The following is a 21213-nucleotide window of genomic DNA, read 5'->3' on the forward strand; positions in this document are numbered from 1 at the left end:
CACTCATCCAGACCATCAAAGATGAACACAACCTGGAAGTCTTCAAAGCTGCAGATTCCTGCTTCTTTGGTTTCAGTAAAGAAGTGATGAACAAGTCCCACCAAGCTGAACTTTTCCTCTTTCAGCACATTCAGCTCTCTGAAAGTGAATGGAAATATGAACTGGATGTCCTGGTTGGCTTTGTCTTCAGCCCAGTCCAGGCTGTATTTCTGTGTTAAGACTGTTTTCCCAATGCCAGCCACTCCCTTTGTCAGCACTGTTCTGATTGGTTTAAAGATGTCTTCTTGTCTGATGGTTGTTTCTGGTCTGTGTGGTTTCCTGGATGCTGTTTCAATCTGTCTGACCTCATGTTCCTCATTGACCTCTGCAGTCCCTCCCTCTGTGATGTAGAGCTCTGTGTAGATCTGATTCAGGAGGGTTGGGTTTCCTGCTTTAGCGATCCCCTCAAACACACACTGGAACTTCTTCTTCAGCTTAGACTTAAGGTTACGGTGACAAACTGCAGCTGGAAGTTCTGAATAATAATAATAATACAACTTTAACAATCATATTTTACAAAATGCTGATGACAATTTCTGACCCACTGAGAAATGACTGAACACACTGGTGTCACAAGTGTCTCATTTATCCAGCAGCTTAAATCTTTAGATAAATCCTCTTACGTCTCTGCAGACGGTCAGCCAGCTCCTCCTGCTTCATTCTCCTCAGGAAGTCCACTGTGATCTTCACAAATGCCTCTCTGCTGTTTCTCCTCTGCTCATCATCCTCCCTCTGAAACTCCAAGCACTGGGGCTTATTTGGATTCAGAGCCTTCTGGATCTTCTTCAGCTCGTTCTTCACAAAAGTGATGATGTTGTCCTCCAGCAGCTGGAACAGAATACTTTATGAATGAGCCACCACTCTGAACTTTAGTCCACACAACATCCACTTCTTTACCATCAAGGGGCATATCATCCACGAACTCTTTACCAATTATAGGTTTGACTTTATCTGATTAACTGAGACTTTGTCCACAACTCCATGAAAACGTTGATGCTGTTCATATGAATGCAGCGATTTCAGTGGGAGAAACATTTCACTGGTGTTCAGAGCTGAACTACCAACAGGTTGATGATCAAAGCCAGAAACTTGGAGATGTTTCAGGTGACTGAGTTGATCGTACAGACAACTGGTCTTAAAGGTTCACTCTGTTTACACATACAGATCAGTATTTAAGGTTTGACTCTCATCATCCACTGGGGCACAAACTGGGCGTCATCAGGACACTACAACACAGAACAAACACCATCCCCACAGACACAGCAGCCAGCGAAGCAGAAGAACTTCACATCAAGAAGGTCCTGAGTAAATGTGAACGCTGGTTTGAGGGCGGAGTCAAGGAGGCCATTTATGTGAAAAGGAAAGACCATCTCTGAATGGAGGAGGGGCCTAAGGGTACATTTGTCACCATCTTACATGCTGTGATTGCAGCCATTCCCCAGCTCTCTGTGAACTGGACTCATGACCATTGATCAACAACCATTGATCAATGGTGCTGACAATATGCGTACCAATGATCAATGAACTGACCTCCCAGCCCATTGTTCCTTCAGTGGGCTGGTTTCAGTCATACAAATGTCCTGTTTATAAGATTGAAACCTGCAGTCAGCTGAGACTGAAGAAGTCACCTGATGATGATGAAACGTTTCTCCCACTGAAAACATCCAGATGAACAGAATCAAGCTTTTTGGGATTTACGTACCTGGATGATTGAGCATCAAGACACAACTCTGTGACTTTTCTCAGATGAATCAATCCTCTCCTCCAGCTTTGTTTACATCTACCAGCCCTGTGGCGCTGCCCAGGGAAATAATCTATGTGAGAGGTGGAAAGTCATACAGGTGTCTGCTCCTGCCTTCAGTTATTTTATCTACTGTGTGTCAACTGGCTGAACCTCCTCCAACTGTCTACTGTCTCCCTAAACTCAACAATGACTTAGTGATCTATCCATTCTCTGACCAAAGACATCCTGCTGCAGGAGGTTAACATAGCAGCCAATGATGATCCCACTCACTGTGAACAACACATTTGGACCTGATTTGCTGCTCTGGTTTACACGTGAACTTCCACTGCTGCTGTCACCAACTTGAGAGGCTCTACAGAAAAACTGGACTTGTCCATAAAAATCATAAACTACATTACAAGGACAGCATTGCTCAATCAACTCTAATTACTATGACCATGTTATCTCTTCTAACTAAGGTACAGACACTCAAACTTGCTGCTTTCAGTGAGAAGTCAAATGTCTGAATATGAGCTGGAAGCTGCTGAGAGTCCTCCTCCTTCCCGTGGGGTTTACTTTCTCTACTACTTTCAATATAAACACGCCCCTTTCATGCACCTGCAGAGGGCCACCAGCAGATGGAGCTGTCTTAAACAAATCCACTTGGATAGTTAGCTGTAGATGACTTTATCAGTATGATTGTAGGACTTTGAGTTATTCTTTTGATTTATTTAAACTCCTATATTGTGCACAAGTGTTGAGCGACCCATAATTTCTCTGTACTTTTCATAAGAGCAGCCAGACTTTCAGCTGGTTTTTCTTTGCTCTACAGGTTTTATGAAGGTGTGTCAAAGTTGTTCTTTGGACATTAGCTGCTTATTAAATCATTTTCAGTCCTCGTACAGGAACATTCTTCAAGCTAAATCCAAGTGTGTTAGACCAGAGTTAACCTGATAGATATGTGTGGGTGTGTAACTCTTAGAAGCTGTTTGGCTGCTTTTTATGGGGGCTGGGTCTTTGGAAAGTGTTTTAGTAACACACCCTGAACTGGACACTTTAACAAACAACATGAGATTTTAACTGTAATGTAAAACTCATGTGATTCACTGTTATTAAGCACAAACACATCTATGGCCCTGTTTCCATTAGTAGCTGCTCAGATCGACTCACCACAGGTCGCCACGACTGGACTGGATCCACTGGTTTCCATTACAGTTGAGGACCACCTAATGTGGTCGTCTCAATACAGCCGAGTGTCGACTAACATCATTATTAAGTGCTAATGCTGCTAATTTCCATCATATTTGTCATTTATTGCTCAAAGATATTGAAGAAACAGTTATTCAGCTTCATCCCCACTGATCTCGACTACAAACTGTTTCACTTTGGTTTCTGTTTAAAGCCTCGATGTTTAAAACGTTTCCCTGTGATCACATTTGCACCGTCTGATTTCAAAGTTTGTTTCAAAGTCCTTGGTGTTCTGAAAGTGACCTATAAATAAATGCATCATTATTAATATTAAAGTAGTTGTTGTACATGTACAGACCATAAATATGGAGTCCAGCTGTGTTTGATGCTGCTGGGCAGACTGACCACTGGGAACCTCTGAGCTCTGCTGGTCCACTCTGTGGAGGAACCATGAAGGATTAGATCAACACAGGATAAAGATCCAGGAGTTTCTGCTCAAATAACTTCATCTGAATCAAGTCTGTCAAGTTTTAAACTCTCAGATTGTGAACATATCAGTAATTTTCAGTCTGTTTTCATGGACGTCCTTTCAGTGGTGATGTCAGGGATGATTTTGAAGAAGCTCATCAAACTGAACCATCAGCAGATCACTGCTCCAAAACCAGAACATGATCCGAGTCTCCCTCCACCACCAGAACACCAGCTTTACTAACGTGGTAGATCAGTGTAGTACAGATCAATAACTGATGAGTCATTTGATCAAAATCACTGAGTGCTTCACGTCTGACCCTCTGATGCTTCTGTAGACATTTTGCATATTTAATGAATGTCTGACAGTTTTACATTCATTCTATGAACACAGTGGAAATGTTGTGTTATAGTCTCCATGTTGTTTCCAGCATCATAAATTCTTAAGTTCAGAAAATTAGATTCTTTCTTCACAGCTGAAAAACAACAACATTTATTCTCTATTGAAATCTGCATCGTCCACTCCAAAGGTCACAATCTGAAGGTAACATCTGGTTTTGTTCCCTGTGGTTAACTCTGAGCATCAGTATGGTGGGATTTATCCACTACATCCACACCACTGTGGTTCAGTGTTGTCCTGATGGAGTAACAGCAGCCAGTATGATCCAGGCTTTAGCTGCTGGGTCTCTGTGTGACCTCTCAGACTGTTTAACAGATCAGACACAAAGAGAATCAGAGCAGCTCTGTTCTTTAAAGACAAACATGAACCCACTCAGGTCACACTTTCCCCACAGATACAGTGGGGCAAAAAAGTATTTAGTCAGCCACCGATTGTGCAAGTTCCCCCACTTAAAATGATGACAGAGGTCAGTAATTTGCACCAGAGGTACACTTCAACTGTGAGAGACAGAATGTGGAAAAAAAATCCATGAATCCACATGGTAGGATTTGTAAAGAATTTATTCGTAAATCAGGGTGGAAAATAAGTATTTGGTCACCTCAAACAAGGAAAATCTCTGGCTCTCACAGACCTGTAACGACTTCTGTAAGAAGCTTTTCTGTCCCCCACTCGTTACCTGTATGAATGGCACCTGTTTGAACTCATCATCTGTATAAAAGACACCTGTCCACAGCCTCAAACAGTCAGACTCCAAACTCCGCCATGGCCAAGACCAACGAGCTTTCGAAGGTCACCAGGAAAAGTATTGTAGACCTGCACCAGACTGGGAAGAGTGAATCTACAATAGGCAAGCAGCTTGGTGTGGAAAAATCAACTGTGGGAGCAATCATCAGAAAATGGAAGACATACAAGACCACTGATAATCTCCCTCGATCTGGGGCTCCACGCAAGATCTCATCCCGTGGGGTCAAAATGATCATGAGAACGGTGAGCAAAGATCCCAGAACCACACGGGGGGACCTGGTGAATGACCTGCAGAGAGCTGGGACCAAAGTAACAAAGGTCACCATCAGTAACACACTACAACGGCAGGGAATCAAATCCCGCAGTGCCAGACGTGTTCCGCTGCTGAAGCCAGTGCATGTCCAGGCCCGTCTGAAGTTTGCCAGAGAGCACATGGATGATACAGCAGAGGATTGGGAGAATGTCATGTGGTCAGATGAAACCAAAGTAGAACTTTTTGGTATAAACTCAACTCGTCGTGTTTGGAGGAAGAAGAATACTGAGTTGCATCCCAAGAACACCATACCTACTGTGAAGCATGGGGGTGGAAACATCATGCTATGGGGCTGTTTTTCTGCCAAGGGGACAGGACGACTGATCCGTGTTAAGGACAGAATGAATGGGGCCATGTATCGTGAGATTTTGAGCCAAAACCTCCTTCCATCAGTGAGAACTTTGAAGATGAAACGAGGCTGGGTCTTCCAACATGATGATGATCCAAAACACACCGCCCGGGCAACAAAGGAGTGGCTCCGTAAGAAGCATTTGAAAGTCCTGGAGTGGCCTAGCCAGTCTCCAGACCTCAACCCCATAGAAAATCTGTGGCGGGAGTTGAAAGTCCGTGTTGCTCGGCGACAGCCCCAAAACATCACTGCTCTCGAGAAGATCTGCATGGAGGAATGGGCCAAAATACCAGCTACTGTGTGTGCAAACCTGGTAAAGACCTATAGTAAACGTTTGACCTCTGTTATTGCCAACAAAGGTTATGTTACAAAGTATTGAGTTGTATTTTTGTTATTGACCAAATACTTATTTTCCACCCTGATTTACGAATAAATTCTTTACAAATCCTACCATGTGGATTCATGGATTTTTTTTTTTTTTCACATTCTGTCTCTCACAGTTGACGTGTACCTCTGGTGCAAATTACTGACCTCTGTCATCATTTTAGGTGGGGGAACTTGCACAATCGGTGGCTGACTAAATACTTTTTTGCCCCACTGTATGAGCATCACTGTCCTCAAACAGCAAATGACCAAGTCGAACATTTGGATCTTTTCTCTTTCATTGTTTTCTTTTTAATGAATCTTTGTAACAATCTGAGGATGTTTCAGGTCATATTTATCCAGGAAACACAAACATGTAAAGGAGTCATCACAGCTCTCTGACCTCGTTGCTCCAGGTTCACCACTGAAGGCTGGAACGTCACCTTTGGACCGGTCACTCCTCACAGACGGACAGCTGGACCCTGCAGACTGTGACCTCTGACCTCTGCAGACACAAACATGATTGAAGCAGCTGTGATCACACAGACTGCAGATAATGCAGCTGTTTCCTGTCAGTAACATCCTCTTAGATTAGAGTTCAGCTTTTTACAGGAAAACTGGACAAAACTGATTTTTGTTACAATCTCATTTTCATTTCCTCTCAGCTCACAAACACAGTCAGACAATCAACCAGAGTCAACACTGATTATAATGTCAGTGCAGAATTATTTCTGTTACTCAGTGAGTTCAGCTCTCTGACCTCGTTGCTCCAGGTTCACCACTGAAGTTTGGATTATGACCTTTGGACCGGTCACTCCTCACAGACGGACAGCTGGACCCTGCAGACTCTGCTCTGTCCTCCTCTTCCTCCATCATCATCTTCAGTCAGTCTGAGAGGTAAACCACAAACACTCAGTGAGTTCACATTAACAGGAGGAACTGAGTTACAGTCGCTGACCTCTGACCTGTCATGTGACCATGAAACCAGGTCAATATGTCTGTAGGTTCAGTCATCCAGGTCATGTGATCTAAGGAGCTTGGAGAGAAAAGAGACGTCTTTAAGTTTCTGGAAGACGTTTCATCTGAGAAGCTTCTTCAGCTCTAAAACCAAACGGTGGAGAGTCCCAGATATTTAAACCTGAGAGGGAAAGAAAGCATGTCGCTGACCCACCACTGATGTTATTTCAAGGAGGAAACTGAGAGCCTTTGCACCAGGAGCACAAACATCAGCTCCAGCAATGATCCACTGATGTGTTTTTATTCCATGTATGAATGTTGTTATTGACAGAGATGACGTTTGTGTGTCAGTGATGCAGTGACTGTTGTTGTTACCTGTACAGGCTGGTTAGACTCTATGAAACAGATCATACAGATCTCTGCATGTTAGAAGAGACTATTAAAGGTCATGAATGAGACAAAGGCAGGGAGGCGTCCTTTACAGCTAAACAGCAGAGTGAGAGAACAGCCAGCACCTCTACATTTATCACATTATACAGCACATGTATGATACTGACAGGGATGAGAAGAATTTAGTGATTCTGATCCCATCATTGATATTACTTATTGATTCTCAGTAGCTCTGCTCTGACAGTCACCACCATCACTGAGCAGCATATCAAAGACATTTGTGCACATTAACTGCATGTTGTGGCTCAAATGTTTGTGCATGTTGGAGGCATTTCCTCTTTGTTGTGATCAGTGTTGGTCATTACTCAAAACAGTCATTATTACACATATTACACAGAACACTTTGATTAAAAGTAATGGAGTACGTTACTTCATTACTCCTCATAACATTACTTTGATGTTACTGTGTAAAATGAACAAATGAGCATGTAACAACATAAAGCTGAGGTACAGCCCCACACACCAACACAGATCCTGATGAGGTCACGTGATGTTTCTCTGAGTGTTTATGATAGAGCTGGGCGATATGAGATTTTTTCATATCACGATATGTTTTTTTCATTTCAGGCGATAACGATATCTATCACGATATCAGCCAAATAACTATATTTGTAAGATTTAAATGTGCCGTTGCTCACAAGTAAAATGTGAAATAATCAGCAGCTTGTTTTTATTTAAATATTTATTTCCCATAATAAGTTCAACAGGGTAGATGTACTTAAGGAACATGAGACTTTTTCAGATAAATAAAGGCAAATATTGCAAACTACACAAAAGGCAGCCGCTAAAGCGTTTAAGTTTCAAAATAGAACAAACGAAACAGACTAAATTGTCGATTCCACTTAGAAACAAAATATTAATTCTAAAAATAAATCTTAGTTTGTTTTACAGAAGAACAGACAAAACTGACTAACTTTTGTCAGTATCAAATAAACTGAGAACTAAAAGGAAATTCTCAATCTCTCCTTGTTGTATAGCTGAGCTTTTCAAACAGTTTTAACAGTTACTTTAGTCTGACAAAAGCCGAATGACGAATTAGCGCTTCCAGTCAGAGACTGAGGCTACGTCCACACGTACACGGGTGTTTTTGAAAACGGAGATTTTCCGTTTTCGTTTTAAAAAATAATCCCGTCCACACATAAAGGCAGAAATGAAGGAAAACGCTGCTATGAACATGCCAAAGCAGCAGGTGGAGCTAGATTCCTAACCGTGCAGAAATGTTGGCCAATCAGAAGTCTAGAAGCCTCGGTGGGAAAAAGTAAACAAAGCTGGGGCATAGAAGCAGAACCGAGTCGTATGTGTGGACGGACAGTAACTGTGTGTATATGTAAGCATTTAAACACTGCAGAGAGTAGAATTAACAGTATTGTAGAAATTCATTGCACCGAAACAATAACGTGGCGCACAGTGTGACGCATGCACCAGTTTATTGTATTTCCAGACTTGCTTTCGGCACAATTTACAGTGCACGCTACTGTTTTTTGTCAGACTTATAGCCGAAATACCTTCACACTACGGAGCTTCTATGGCTCTTCTGTTCGACAATCTCTCCGGCATTGGAACCATCATCTGTTTTCTCTTCGGTCACGCTCGGTTGATTTTTCTAGTCGGCACACTCATTTCCTCCATTACCCGCTGGCTGCTTCCCAAACAAACACACGTGTGGCTTGGCACTTGTGCTATACGGTAACAAGTCACGCGACGTGACGCTGCGGCTGTGATTGGTTCGGCTCTGCGCTACTTAATTTGGATTGGCTGACCTTTTTTTTTTTTTTTTTTTTTTTGAGGACAAGAGCGGCGAGGTCTATCGCGATAGCTTAATTTCTCTATCGAGTAAAAGTTATATCGCGATACATATCGTTATCGTTCTATCGCCCAGCTCTAGTTTATGAACACAAATCAAAGATGAAACAGCACAAAGACACTTCAAAGTGATTCTACTGTAGAAACATGAACAGGTAGAAACCTGCAGCCTGACTGCTCATCACTTTGTTACCTGTTCAAGTTCAGCAGCAGCAGCTCACTTTATCACGGTGCTGGTCTGGGGTCAGTGTTTACTCAGCTTTAACTCACTCTGGGTTCTTGGCTAGCTTAGCGTTAGCTTAGCGTTAGCTTAGCGTTAGCATGCTGTGTGCTAGCTTAGCGTCAGAGCTCTGCAGGTGTCTCGTGTGTAAATATTAATCACAGTGACAGTAAAGGAGGTAAAGGGCTGTGACGTCATCACGTACGCTGCGTCCTCTGTGGGCTCTGAGTGAACTCAAAGTACAAACTACAAGTACACAAACACGAACGTAGCTCAGAGTGGCGGACACACTCGGCCTCGTTGGTCCAGCTGTGAGTCCGTTACCGTGAACTATGGAGCGGCAGATTTGTGCTGAACTAAGCTGCACACAGCTGATGTTAGCCAGGAAACATTACACACTGACTTTAATGGAGAGACCGGAAATACAAACACACACAGTTTGTTGTGTGAAGAAATCAAACACGAGCTGAACAAACAGTAAAGTTCCTAAAGACAAACTGTTAAAGGAGGAAACAAAGCAAACTTACAGTTTCTTCACACCAACAACAAGCTCCACTCCACACCTGGACACTAAACACGGACACACAGGTGAGCTGCTTCCTGGAAGGAGGCGGGGCTCCACCTGAAACTCAGCACAGGTGGGAGGGGCTCAGCTCTGTGTGTGCTGATGTGTTAACTTTAAAAATATGCCGTCTGACTGCTCAGACTGAGTCAGAGTAAAGTTCACATGCTGACGTGTGGAGACATGAAACCTTGTTGTAGCTGCAGGTGTGAACACACTGATCCCAGATCAGCTCTGCTGTATTTGTAACATGAACATTTCTGCTGCAAAGCTTCAAATGTTCAGCATGTTTCTCTGTTTCCAGTCTATAGATCCAGTCACACTTTCTACCTTCACCTGTGCAGTAAAGACTGAGAGCAGAGCTGAAAGCAAGCGTCCAATCAGTGAGCAGCATCAACACCTGAGCTTCATTCAGACTCTGTTATTGAAGATGTTGTTGGTACAAAGTTCATCTGCTGCTCACATGAATCCATGAAAGATTTATTTCACTGAATGTTTCTTCAAAGCTCGTTTCAACCTGTTGAAGTCATGAATGAAAGTGCAGACTGAGAGTGGATCACATGATGTTTGAGGTGTGTCATGTGACATGTTCAGTATTGTCACACATGTCTAGATTGTCCCTGATATCATAACTGCTCAAACACTGATGATTATATTTGAAGCATTATTCCTGATGGCAGCAAAGTTTGAATGGAGCTCTCTGTCTGTGCTGATTTGTCGCCCTCTGGAGGTCAAAGCACAAACTGCATGATGTCACTGTAACCACCACAGAGACAGGAAGTGTTTTTATGACTGAAACACTGAAATGATGCTAACGGCTGTCGTTAGGCTCACTGACAGCAGTGCTGATGTGTTCATGTCAAACACTGGCTCAGGTCAGACTCCTTCATCCTTCTCCAGCGTGAGGCCGCCCTCAGACCCACAGGAGCTCTGACCTTTGACCTCCTGACCCTAACCATTTTAGTCTTGTTGCATCTTTAAATGCAAATCCATCCAAACTGTAGCCGAGCAAAAGAAGCTGGAAGCTGTTCTATGAATGATGTTGTCGAAGGAGCTTGGAAAGAAAAGCGTCTGGACTTCTTTAAGTTGCTTGAAGAGGGACATGGACGTCTTAATGCCCACTCACATCCTGGGACATTTGATCACAGGAAATCACATGATAGCGTGGGGCTAGATCTCACAATGGGTTCACCCAAGACACGAGTAGTTCTTTATGTTTCTCGTGCACGGGAGAGACCTGGACCAATGCCGTTCCTTCGCTTGACCACAGTTGCTCTCGTCCGTTCCCTCGTAACACTGCTCTTTTATTGAGGTTACATGAATATACATAGGTTCATTAACATACACGTGAACAAAGGTACCAGTCTGTATGTTATGTAGGTGTGTGTGTGTGTGTGTGTGTGTGTGTGTGTGTGTGTGTGTGTGTGTGTGTGTGTGTGTGTGTGTGTGTGTGACCCCATAAACGACTTCCCTAAACCTGCTGGTCTGGAAGTCCAGCAGTTCATCTAAACAAAAGGCACTTAGACTAAAACAGACATCCTACCACAAAACAATAAGAAGGTAGCACCTCTCCCATGATCCCAGGACGTGGGTGTGAATGCCAGAACACTCTGGAGTCACACAAAGTCTTTAAAGACTACTATCATTACACAATTGGTTCTACACCTCTGAGCATATATGGTTAGATATTCCCCAATAACAATGACAATGATAAAATATAAATCCAACAATGGTTTTCAGGGTTTTTATCGTTAACTTCGTTTCCCTGGGTCTTTTCCCGTGTTGTAGTCGTGTGTCTTATTTTGAAAGAAATGTTTACGCGTTACCATAGCGACCAGAGAGCATTAAGGGTGCAGACAGGTGCATCCAACAACATTTTATTTTCCCTTATTTGATTTATGGACCTAACTGTATGAACTGGACTTTGGCTGTAATGCTGCTCCTCTTCATCATTGCTGTGTTGCATTTCCATCATTCTGCTGCTGGATTCACTGCAGGCTTTAACAAACACTCCTTTGGGTCCAGGCCCAGCCACGTGTTTGTAAGCTGCTGTGCTCCTCACAAATAAAGCCTGAAGCAGCTCAGACTGTTAGAAGCAGCACTGAGCCCTGTTACAGTTATAGTGTTAGAGCAGCGGCTGCAGCCTACAGCATTTAAACTAGCTGACAGTAAACACATCAGTCCAGATGTTACCACATTACTTTGTGATGCTGAGAGTTAAAGGAGACTGGCTGATTAAAATCCCATTCCTTACATCACCGTCCTCTGCTCTGACTGCTTTCATTTAATCACAATCAGAATACTTTTTTGATCCCCAGGGGAAATTATTTAGGTTACAGTGCTGCAGCACAAACAGGAACAAAGACACAACACACTAAGTAAGAAATAGCACAATATACACAATATATACATGCATACATATGAGTCACTTATAAGTAACATGTGAGTGCTGGGGTCTATGACAGCAGGCAGGTCTGTATTTATGTCCAGGCTGACATGAACAGCTAGTAGTTCAGGGTTCAACACTCAGGAAAGTGTGTGACCTTCCACACTGACAGAAGATGCTAAACATGACTTTAAACTGTTGTTTGTTAAAGCCTCACAGATCTGAGAGCAGGGCTCAGTGGGTACATGAGCCTTTATACATGAAGGCTTTCTGTTTCCAGGAGAGGAAACATGTGATCCAGCTGTGTTTGGTCACATGGATCTGCTCTGCATGGATCACCTGACTAAAACATGTTGTTATTATTGTTCTTACAGTCTTAAATCGGTACATCAGGCGGGTCACATGACACCCGGGGGTGACAGCAACATCTTTCCTCTTTAGAAAGCTGCTCTCTGTCCCAGGAGCTGTTGTCACAGTAACAGCAGGAACAGGAAGTCACATGCTCTCTGCTCTGTGATTGGCTGCTTCTTATCTCAGCTTCCTGCAGAGGGTGGGGTCTGCTGATAACGCACACCAACAGAAGTGTGACTTTCACTTCCTGTTTATTGCTGTTGTTCTTAAAGCTCTCAGGCGATGCTGCAGCGCCCCCTGCTGACACAAACTCCTCCCTCTGTCTCAGAGGTCACAGGTCAGCCTGCTGCAGAGGGTCTGCCTGTTCATGGACTTCCTGTTACAGAGACGGGTCTCAGCGTCAACACTGGTTTCTGATTGGACGGTGTGGAAACCCAGCTTCCTCCAGCCGAGTGATGTGTGGATTCATCACTCTCTGTGGATCAGTGTAAGTCTGTGTGTGGGTCAGCTGCAGGACTTGTTTGACCTTTGACCCTGGCAGACAGAGCTGGTTACTGCTGTGTGACTCCTGCCGTCGCTCCACTTTAAATTTTACTTAAAATAAGTCCTGACATGGCCCCGCCCCCTCTGACCTGCTGCTCCTGGATGTGCTGAGGACACAGCGGAGGCTCAGAGGGGGCGGGGCTTTTCCCGTGGCGGTAACCAAACTGCATTAGGTCGCTGCACTGCCAGTGTTTAACCACACCTCTTCTGACTGACCTTTGACCTCTGACATGTTGATTTGATCCTTATTTAATGACGTCTTTTATCTAGTGATTTAATTCTGTGTATTTATATGTGATGGTGTTCCTGAGTTCAGCCTCAGCTGATATCCACAGACGCTCCTATTGGCTGGTTTTAAAAACACATTTTTCCATTAAAGAGACTCTTTTAAAAACACGTCTGCCTGAAATTCACATTTCATTTATTTTGGGGGATTTTAACAGAGAGATAGAACTTTATGAATCCCTCATGTTTATCCTCCAGGAAATCCAGTTTGTAGCAGCAGAACACCGACAAACTTTTACACAGCACAGAATTAGGATATCAAATAAAGGGGAATAAGAGAACATGAATATAAGCATAAATATATACATATATACACAGACCTCACACAGAGACAGCAGCTACACTGTGTGTGGATGTGATCCACAGTCACAGCTGTGGGTTTCAGTCAGTGTGTCTCTAACTTCATGGTCACATTTCAAAGCTTATTGGAGCCAGAAGATGTTCAAGTAAAAGATTTATTGCTGTACTCGTCTACCAGGATAACAGGAGGTTCATAAAGCTGTGTCATACTTCAGCTTTACATCATGCAGTAGTAGTTTATTAAACCCCCCAAAATATGACTATCCAGAGTTGGGACCAGGAAGCAGAGTTGCAGTCTTACACGCCTCTCTGCAGCTTCTCTCCTCCTGCTACCCCCCAAAAACCCATCTCCATAGAGACTGTGTCAGCTCCCAAACAGACAAAAAACAAACTAAAAACCAGCAACAAACAACTTAAACATAAACAATCACAAAGAAAGAACAATACAGTATCCACATCTGAACCAAAGAGTAAAACAGTGAAATGTGGATTATTAAACATTAGGTCTCTCTCCTCCAAGTCTCTGTTAGTACATGTTAGTAAAAACATTTCTGCATTTTACCCATATTTTATTTTTAACTCAAAATCAAAGATTCCAGATTCTCCTACATGTTGGTTTTGAATCAGATAGGACGACAGATTTCAGGTGGCCCTGTGTCTTTCTCTATTACATTTGCCACTGTGTAACTCAAAGTTATTTAAGGACTAGTTTATTTCAATGGATGAGTTTACTGACTGATGCGCAGAAGAAATAGTTCTTTATGGAGCCGAGATGGTGTGAATGATGAGACCAAAGACTGCAATATCTTGTACCAAAAATATATTGAATAAATGGAGGAAAGGGGAAATGGAACAAAATAATTAACACAACACACAACATAAATGCCCACAATTAAATAATAAATCAATGCTGTGATCTTTCTGTGCAAAAGTCCTTTTTGGTCCTCTTCTTTTTAAAGTTCACTTTTAAGGTATTCCTCCTTAGAGTCCAGCTTCATACAAATGGGGAAATATGTCCGTAATCCAAAGACGGCTAAGTGGGGGAAAGAGGGGAAACAAAGAATGGTCCTACCGGCTCGCCACTTCAATATGAAGAAGATCAATTCAAAGGGAGGGAACAAAACCTGACCTGTAGGTCAGAAAAACGTCCATTAGCACATCAAGTTCGATTCAGTTTACCGGTAAACAAATATATTTTTCTGCAAGCCTATGTAACAATGCAAATCATCATCAACCAATGTACAACAGTTAAATTATTAATTATCTTGGCTACGTAGCTTAATCTATACATTCCAGTAGCGTTCGCTACAAACAATACAAAAACAACAATAAAGAAAAACAGCTGTCTAACAGACAGCATAGCCGAATTCAAGGCAACACATAACAATAATCATTCAATCGCACTTTGTTTCAAAGTAAGCTCATTAAAGTGCTTAAGTAAATAAAAGTGTTCAAAAACAGCGGTTTTTGAGCCGGAGTTCTGCTCGCGGTGGGAACGCCGCCGCACAAAGTCATTTTTTAATCGCGAAAACGATCGGCTGGTTACTGACAACCAAAAGGTTGTTTTTGGCAGATATTAAAGATCATGGGTGGGCGGGGCAAATGGAGCAGTTTTCTACAGTCGAGTAAAATTCCAGGAAAGAGCTGGGTGTGGCTTTCCTTTAAATCACATGATCAACAGCTTTAAGATGGAGGCAACTCGCTCAGTGTTTCCTGTTTCATTCTTAGACTGTGGCGATGGTAAGTAGCAGCTTTTCACTTGTTACCTGGCATCTTTTCAGCCACCAATGATAGTCATTGTATGTTATCAACATTTCACTAACTATGTTTTCTCTCATGTTTAAAATAGGCCGACCAAGAGCAAAATAGGTATGTCTGCAGACTCTGCTGTAGCCAAAGTTATCAGATCTCCTGTGTCTTTAAATCCCTAACTGCTCGATCATTATCATTTTAGAAGACAACAATTTCTCAAAGGAGGTTCAAAACTAATGCCTACAAGATTACCAAGAGGATGGTTCGGGGCTCTTACATGACTCCGGGAAGTCAACACTTGGTGGATGAGGTGTGTTACCTTTGACACTTTTAAGACAGTCCTGTTTATCACTACTAACAATAAGCAAATATGTTTTCACTCAACAGATCCTTCACAGCATGTTGTTTCTGGGCAAAATCAACAACATCCCCTTTTCTCCAGAAGAAATCTTCCCTAATCCTTTTGTTTTGGGTTCTTTAATGAGAAGATATCCCAGGCCTTTAAAGTTGTATTCGACTCAGCTTCCCAGGCGAAGTCCCTTCTCCTGTGTGCTCGACATGGTAAGATAACTCTTCTCACATTTTCAGTCAATCTGACAAACTTCCAGTTTTTAGGAAAGTATAATGCAAAGTGCTTTTTTACTGAGAAATCCAAAGAAAATCCATACTGTACCTTATACTTCAACATATGCTTCTAGCTATACTTCTCCACCAAACACAGAGACTGCAGGAGAGCTGGAGACTTGCTTCAGAATTTGTTAGTTCTAAATAATGTCTTACAGACTCATTATTGGAGATACTTACAGTCTTCAAGGCGTATATGATGCTGTCACTGTGTAGCTGCTGGATCTGTTAAGTCAGCTCAAAGACTCTAAATTCAGCGTGTTTTGACAGCCCGGCATAGCAAAATAGAAAAAAAAAAGGTCAATTAGCAAATTTAATTATAAATTAGTGAGAACAAAGATGGATTTTTGCTTATTGATTTAAAATTAAATAGATTTTTGTGACATGTTTCACCCCCTATCTTAAAATGTCTAAACCAAAAGCATCCAATGGTCCTGCATAGTTAAATAAGTCAAGCAGCGAAACAAACATGTTGATCAACTTTCTATGAAAAACAACTATATAATCAGGTGCAACACTTTGACCAGATCTGTAACTGTTTTCAGATCGTCCTGCAAAATAACTCAGAGAATGAAGAGCAAATAAAGCAGAGTCTGCAAGATCTCCTCACAGACTTGGACTTAGAAGAGAATAATAAAAAAACAGCTTTCGTCTCGTCCACCATCTGCATTTCTCAAAAATCCCAAACCAACAAATCAGAAAGGTACTGCGGAGTCTCCATGTCCACCAAAGGTCCTAACGCTGGGAAAATTATGATTGCTGCCTCCTGTCTTAGCAAATGGCATAAATATGTATCTGGTGCGGTGATGACCTATTATCCAAACACAGTCCAGAAAGATTACTTTGATGGAACAATTGAAGTACCTGGAAATATCAGGTGTGAGGCTTTTTGTCTCCGTGATGGTGCCAGAATGAAGCCTTGCAGATCATGTAAGAATTTGTTTGGCTTGAACACAGAAGACCTCAGAGAGTGGCCATATGGTAACTGTGCTGAAGCTGAGAGCCTGAGCAATTTGCTTGAAAATGAGAGAGAAGTTGAAACACATGTGGATGAATACTCAGCTGAAAAGGATAACAGGCAGAGAGCTGAGGATGAGGTTGGTAGGGTTCTTAGAACCGTGTTGCAAAGGATTCGGTTTAACTGGACAGGTGAATTTTACAACCCAGAACAAGAGTGAGATTTCATGAAATCATTTGCATTCATCATTCTGATAAATCAAAGATTCTCTGCTCTGACAGCATCTGTGTGGATTTTCTGTAATCACAGAGACGTGTATAAGCATGTTTACTTTCCATCTCCATGTAATTGTCACATTTAATAATTAAAACTGGCTTCTATGGGTTTTTGTTTGTTTGCTTACATATCTAGTGTTTAATGCAATATGAAGCATTATCAGACAGCATTTATTGGGAAGAATCCCATATTTATACTGGTCTGTACCCAGGGTACACAGAAAATAAAAACACATGTTTTCTTATTATGATCCCAAATATAATTTACTTAAGCAAAAGCACTACATGTGTAGCTATAATATTTATAGCAGTTACTGTTGAGCTTTAAATTTATCATCTTAAATGTTTATATGCTGATTATATTGCTTTATATAAGAAAGGCCTAACTCTGAGTACACTCTGTGCCAAAAAGTGCTGACAGGAAACTGCATGCTTTTGCAGAAACGTGCTTTTGCAGCTAGAAAGTGAAGCTGATATATATCAGTTTTAATTAGTTTTTACCAACTGCTTGCTAGGGCAATCCCACGAGTTTGGTGTTTTTGTATTGAACATGATTCCAAGTGCTTTCTATAACACATAGCAGAGGTGCCACAACAAAGACTGAGAAGAGGACAGGAAGAGACAGTGAAAGAGATGCACTCCTTCGCCATTCATGTTAAAGCGTTGCATAGCTTTAATTTTAGAGAGTGTTGCATAACTTTAGTCATTTTTCTACCACAGGTGAAGCCAAGAATTGTGAAGCTCTCTTTTGGCCAAATACCAGAATCTGTAAGAAGAAGGAAAAAACAAACAATCAAATAGGTCATTATTAAGAGGACAACAATCTCTTGATGATTATCCACAGTGTCTTTGATAACTCTGAGATACAAACTGTCAAGGATATACACATCCCAGCAAACAATAGCTGTGTTTGACTAAAGCGATTAATAACAAGGACAGAGCTACAATCACTACAGTCAAACATAAAGGGCTTAATCCTGAATCCAAGTCTGAGCTGTGATGCCGTTGGTGCTGAAAGCTGCTCAGATCCTGAAGCTGCACGTTTTGTCTCTCTCTAACCAAACCAGCAGCAAAAGAAGACACATTTCGCTTGACATAAACATTGTCATGAATTCCCTCTTACTTTTGCTGGTTTGCTTCCACCACCATTAAAACACACACAGAAAAACAACACAGCACAGCTCTCTGCCTCTCTCAGTGTACTTTAAGAACACCGTTTCCCATCTCAAATCTCTGTTTTTGGCATTATTCGCTTGCTTGTTATGAAGCAGTCTACCGTTGTTTACAGCCATTTTTTTTAATGACTTCCGACAAGACAGCCTCATTTCTGCTGTTCAATACCAAATTTTATTTATTTTTTTCAAATTAAGTGAAACTGCAAAATGCTCTGCTGTGTCTCTATTAAAACCTCTTATTAAAACCTCTGAATCACTTCAGCAGCATCAGCCAATGTACATTTGTTGAGTCGTGGTTCTCGTCTGCTTTTGTTCTACTGCAGAATAATATTTTTAAGGTTATCTACTGTAAAAAGCTAGGCCAGGAAAATCTGCTTCATGGTTTTGTGTTTTATCCTCAGTTACTTTGACACAAAAGCATCTGCTGTGATGCTCACACCTCTGATGAAGTTTCACAAGTGTCAGTACTGATAAATGATCAGAATTATAATGTTTCTGACTCTCTGAGTAAGAATTAAATGGAATCTAATTGGGACCTTGTGAATTGGAATTGAACAGGTTCTAGAAATCAGTGATGATACTCAGCTCCAATACCCACCTATGATATTAGGCTTACGAACGCTGACTGGGTTTCATTTACCAGCTTTTTATGTTCTTCCTGCAGTTTCCTCCCCACATCACTCATCTTAACTTTTTTCCAGTCCTCCTCAGTCTAAACAGAACACACAACAATACAAAGAAAAGCTCAGGTGATTGATCTCTAACACTAGGCATCCCCAGTCTTATTCTTAGCAGTCTAACTTCTCACCATATCTTTGAAGGCCTCTCCATTGTAGTAGCGCTTGGATGCTGGATATTCTATCGTTTTGTCACATAGTTCCAGGAAACTGGAAGCCACCAGATGCAGCTCCTCTCCGTCATAGCCGTACAGCTTTTTGTCCTCACGCGTCATCAGCACAAGCTCGTCACATGGACATGAGGTGCCCTTTACCACACCAATAACCTGCATTTTTACAATCTCGGGAAGGTAGAATTTTCCCCAGGCGTTAACTTCATCATCATCCCCGTTGTATTTGGTGTTCTCAAGCTCTTCTATCCACAGGTCAGCACCACTTGGCTTCTTCAGGTGAACGCACATGCTTTTGTTTTTGGAAACAAAATCTTTCACCCATTTCAGGTACTTTTCACCTGGAAAGAAGCAGACAAGGAAATATGGATGAATGTAGAAGTGTTGGAAAAGACAAATAGCAAGGTTATCCTACAGCAGTTTGTGAAAATGTTGTATCTTGAAATAAGCAGGCAAAATGAGGATCTCACTTATCTCATATGTTCTGATACCGACTTTCTTCAGTTAAAGGACAAAAAAAGGGCACACTGGAGGCTGACAGAGTGTGCAATGGTGGGAATCATTTTGCAGAACTCACTAAAGTTTGTTTCTCCTGGAACAAGCTTTTTACACTTCGGCAAATGAAAATACTGTGTTAAACTAAAAAAGAGCACCAGACCAAGGTCTACAGTACTAACAGAAAAGCATGCCGTTACCTGTTGCCTGTCGACACAGCTGCTGATCTTCCTCACCAAAAAAATGAGGATCCCTGAAAGGAATAGAAAGGTTATGTTAAAATGAATGACTGTCACGGTGATCATGGGAAGCTCCAAAATATCACAATAGCTACGAAATCACAAAATGCAGTGTGATGTCTGTAAGCACCAAACATGACATCTCTGCAAATTCATCTTGAAATATGTAGGTACCTCACACGTACAGCTGCAGCCATCTCAGCCATTTATCACTGTGGCTGCCAAGTGGCTGCCACTTCACAAGCGCATGGCACAACATAGAAGAGCCACCTCCACAGGACAAGACTCAGCAGTCCATCTGCATCTTAAGGATAAAGGACACTCTTTCGAGGATGCTAATGTTCACATTTTGGACAGAGAGGACAGATGGTTTGAAAGAGGAGTGAAAGAAGCATCTATGTCCACTGTGAGCGACCATCTTTGAACAGAGGCGGGGTTTACGACACCAACTCTCTGCCATCTATAATCCAGTTTTGAGATCCTTCCCAGACGCCTTAACGCCCACTCACATCCTGGGCCATCTGACCTCAGGAATTCGCATGATAAGGTGGGGCCAGGTTTCACAATGAACTCACCCGAAACTCTGGCTGATTGGGACACACACCCAGTTTCCCACCTTGGCTCAGGTGATTAGAGGATCATCAGGGGGTCCTTTTGTCCCTCTGTGGGGGGATACTCCCACTAGGTTTATATCTGGGACTCTCCACCATTTGACCTTAGAACTGAAGAAGCTTCTCGGATGAGAGGTGAAACGTCTTCAAGTAACTTAAAGAAGTCCAGACGCTTTTCTTTGCAAGCTCCTTTGACTACGATGACCTGGATGACTGAGAACCTTCACAGACATAAGGTGAATGTGACAAACAAAGCGCCTTCTTGTTCTCTGTGATAATGTAAAGTTATTAATGAAAAAACAAACGAGTAAAAAACGGACTGGAAACATGTCTTCAATCAAAACTCGACAAAAACAAAGAAACAGCCTCACTTCTCTGCGACGCTCCCTAAAAATGACGTTACGTGTTACGTACCAGAGATTTCTATACAGCCCTTTATCAAGCCGAGAGAAAGTGACGCAAAACCCTCCAACTAATAACGACTAGCAGAGAGGCTCAGCTGAGTGTAGTTACCTGGTTTGCAGACGCATACAGACGTTTCCTGTCCTCTCGGACGCAGCTGTGATAGAACATGTGGTGCATTACCGCCACCAACTGGCTTGGAGTGAGGACCGGAAATCGCTCATGCCAAATCAAAAAAAAAAAACATAAAGAAAGATTAAGTGAAGAGATAAATGAATACATTAAATCAAGAAGAAAAAAACCCACCACCGGACATATACATCCTCATATCCTTCTGTACAAATGAGTTTGTTTTAGAAACTGAAAAAAGCCACAAAACCTTCACATCTAG

General features: G+C 42.1%; 2 protein-coding genes across 2 annotated transcripts in view; one reads left to right on the top strand and one right to left on the bottom strand.

Moving 5' to 3' along the window:
• LOC146634286 (NLR family CARD domain-containing protein 3-like) overlaps positions 1-6466 on the bottom strand; it is a 612463-nt gene extending 605997 nt beyond the window's left edge. The window contains exons 1-4 of the mRNA XM_085375474.1: positions 6348-6466; positions 3309-3387; positions 663-867; positions 279-514 (exon numbers count right to left, since the gene is read on the bottom strand). Of these exons, the coding sequence (XP_085231600.1) occupies positions 279-514; positions 663-867; positions 3309-3387; positions 6348-6466 (639 nt within the window). The remainder of the gene's footprint in view (positions 1-278; positions 515-662; positions 868-3308; positions 3388-6347) is intronic.
• A 5571-nt stretch (positions 6467-12037) lies between these two features.
• LOC146634301 (uncharacterized) lies at positions 12038-16998 on the top strand. Its single transcript, XM_085349882.1, has 5 exons — positions 12038-12051; positions 12589-12715; positions 15399-15506; positions 15584-15757; positions 16366-16998. Exons 1-5 carry the CDS (start codon positions 12038-12040, stop codon positions 16996-16998), a joined length of 1056 nt encoding a protein of 351 aa, XP_085206008.1.
• The last annotated feature ends 4215 nt before the right edge of the window (positions 16999-21213 follow it).

This window comes from Diplotaxodon limnothrissa, linkage group LG3, assembly GCF_057381915.1.
Source record: "Diplotaxodon limnothrissa isolate DT_005_m linkage group LG3, D_limnothrissa_male_GT1.1, whole genome shotgun sequence".
NCBI classification, from domain to species: domain Eukaryota; kingdom Metazoa; phylum Chordata; class Actinopteri; order Cichliformes; family Cichlidae; genus Diplotaxodon; species Diplotaxodon limnothrissa.

Coding starts and splice junctions, on each gene's coding strand:
- LOC146634301 (XM_085349882.1), top strand. Junction 12,716..15,398: donor TTACAGAGACGGGTCTCAGC/GTCAACACTGGT, acceptor TTATCATTTTAG/AAGACAACAATTTCTCAAAG. Junction 15,758..16,365: donor TCTCCTGTGTGCTCGACATG/GTAAGATAACTC, acceptor AACTGTTTTCAG/ATCGTCCTGCAAAATAACTC.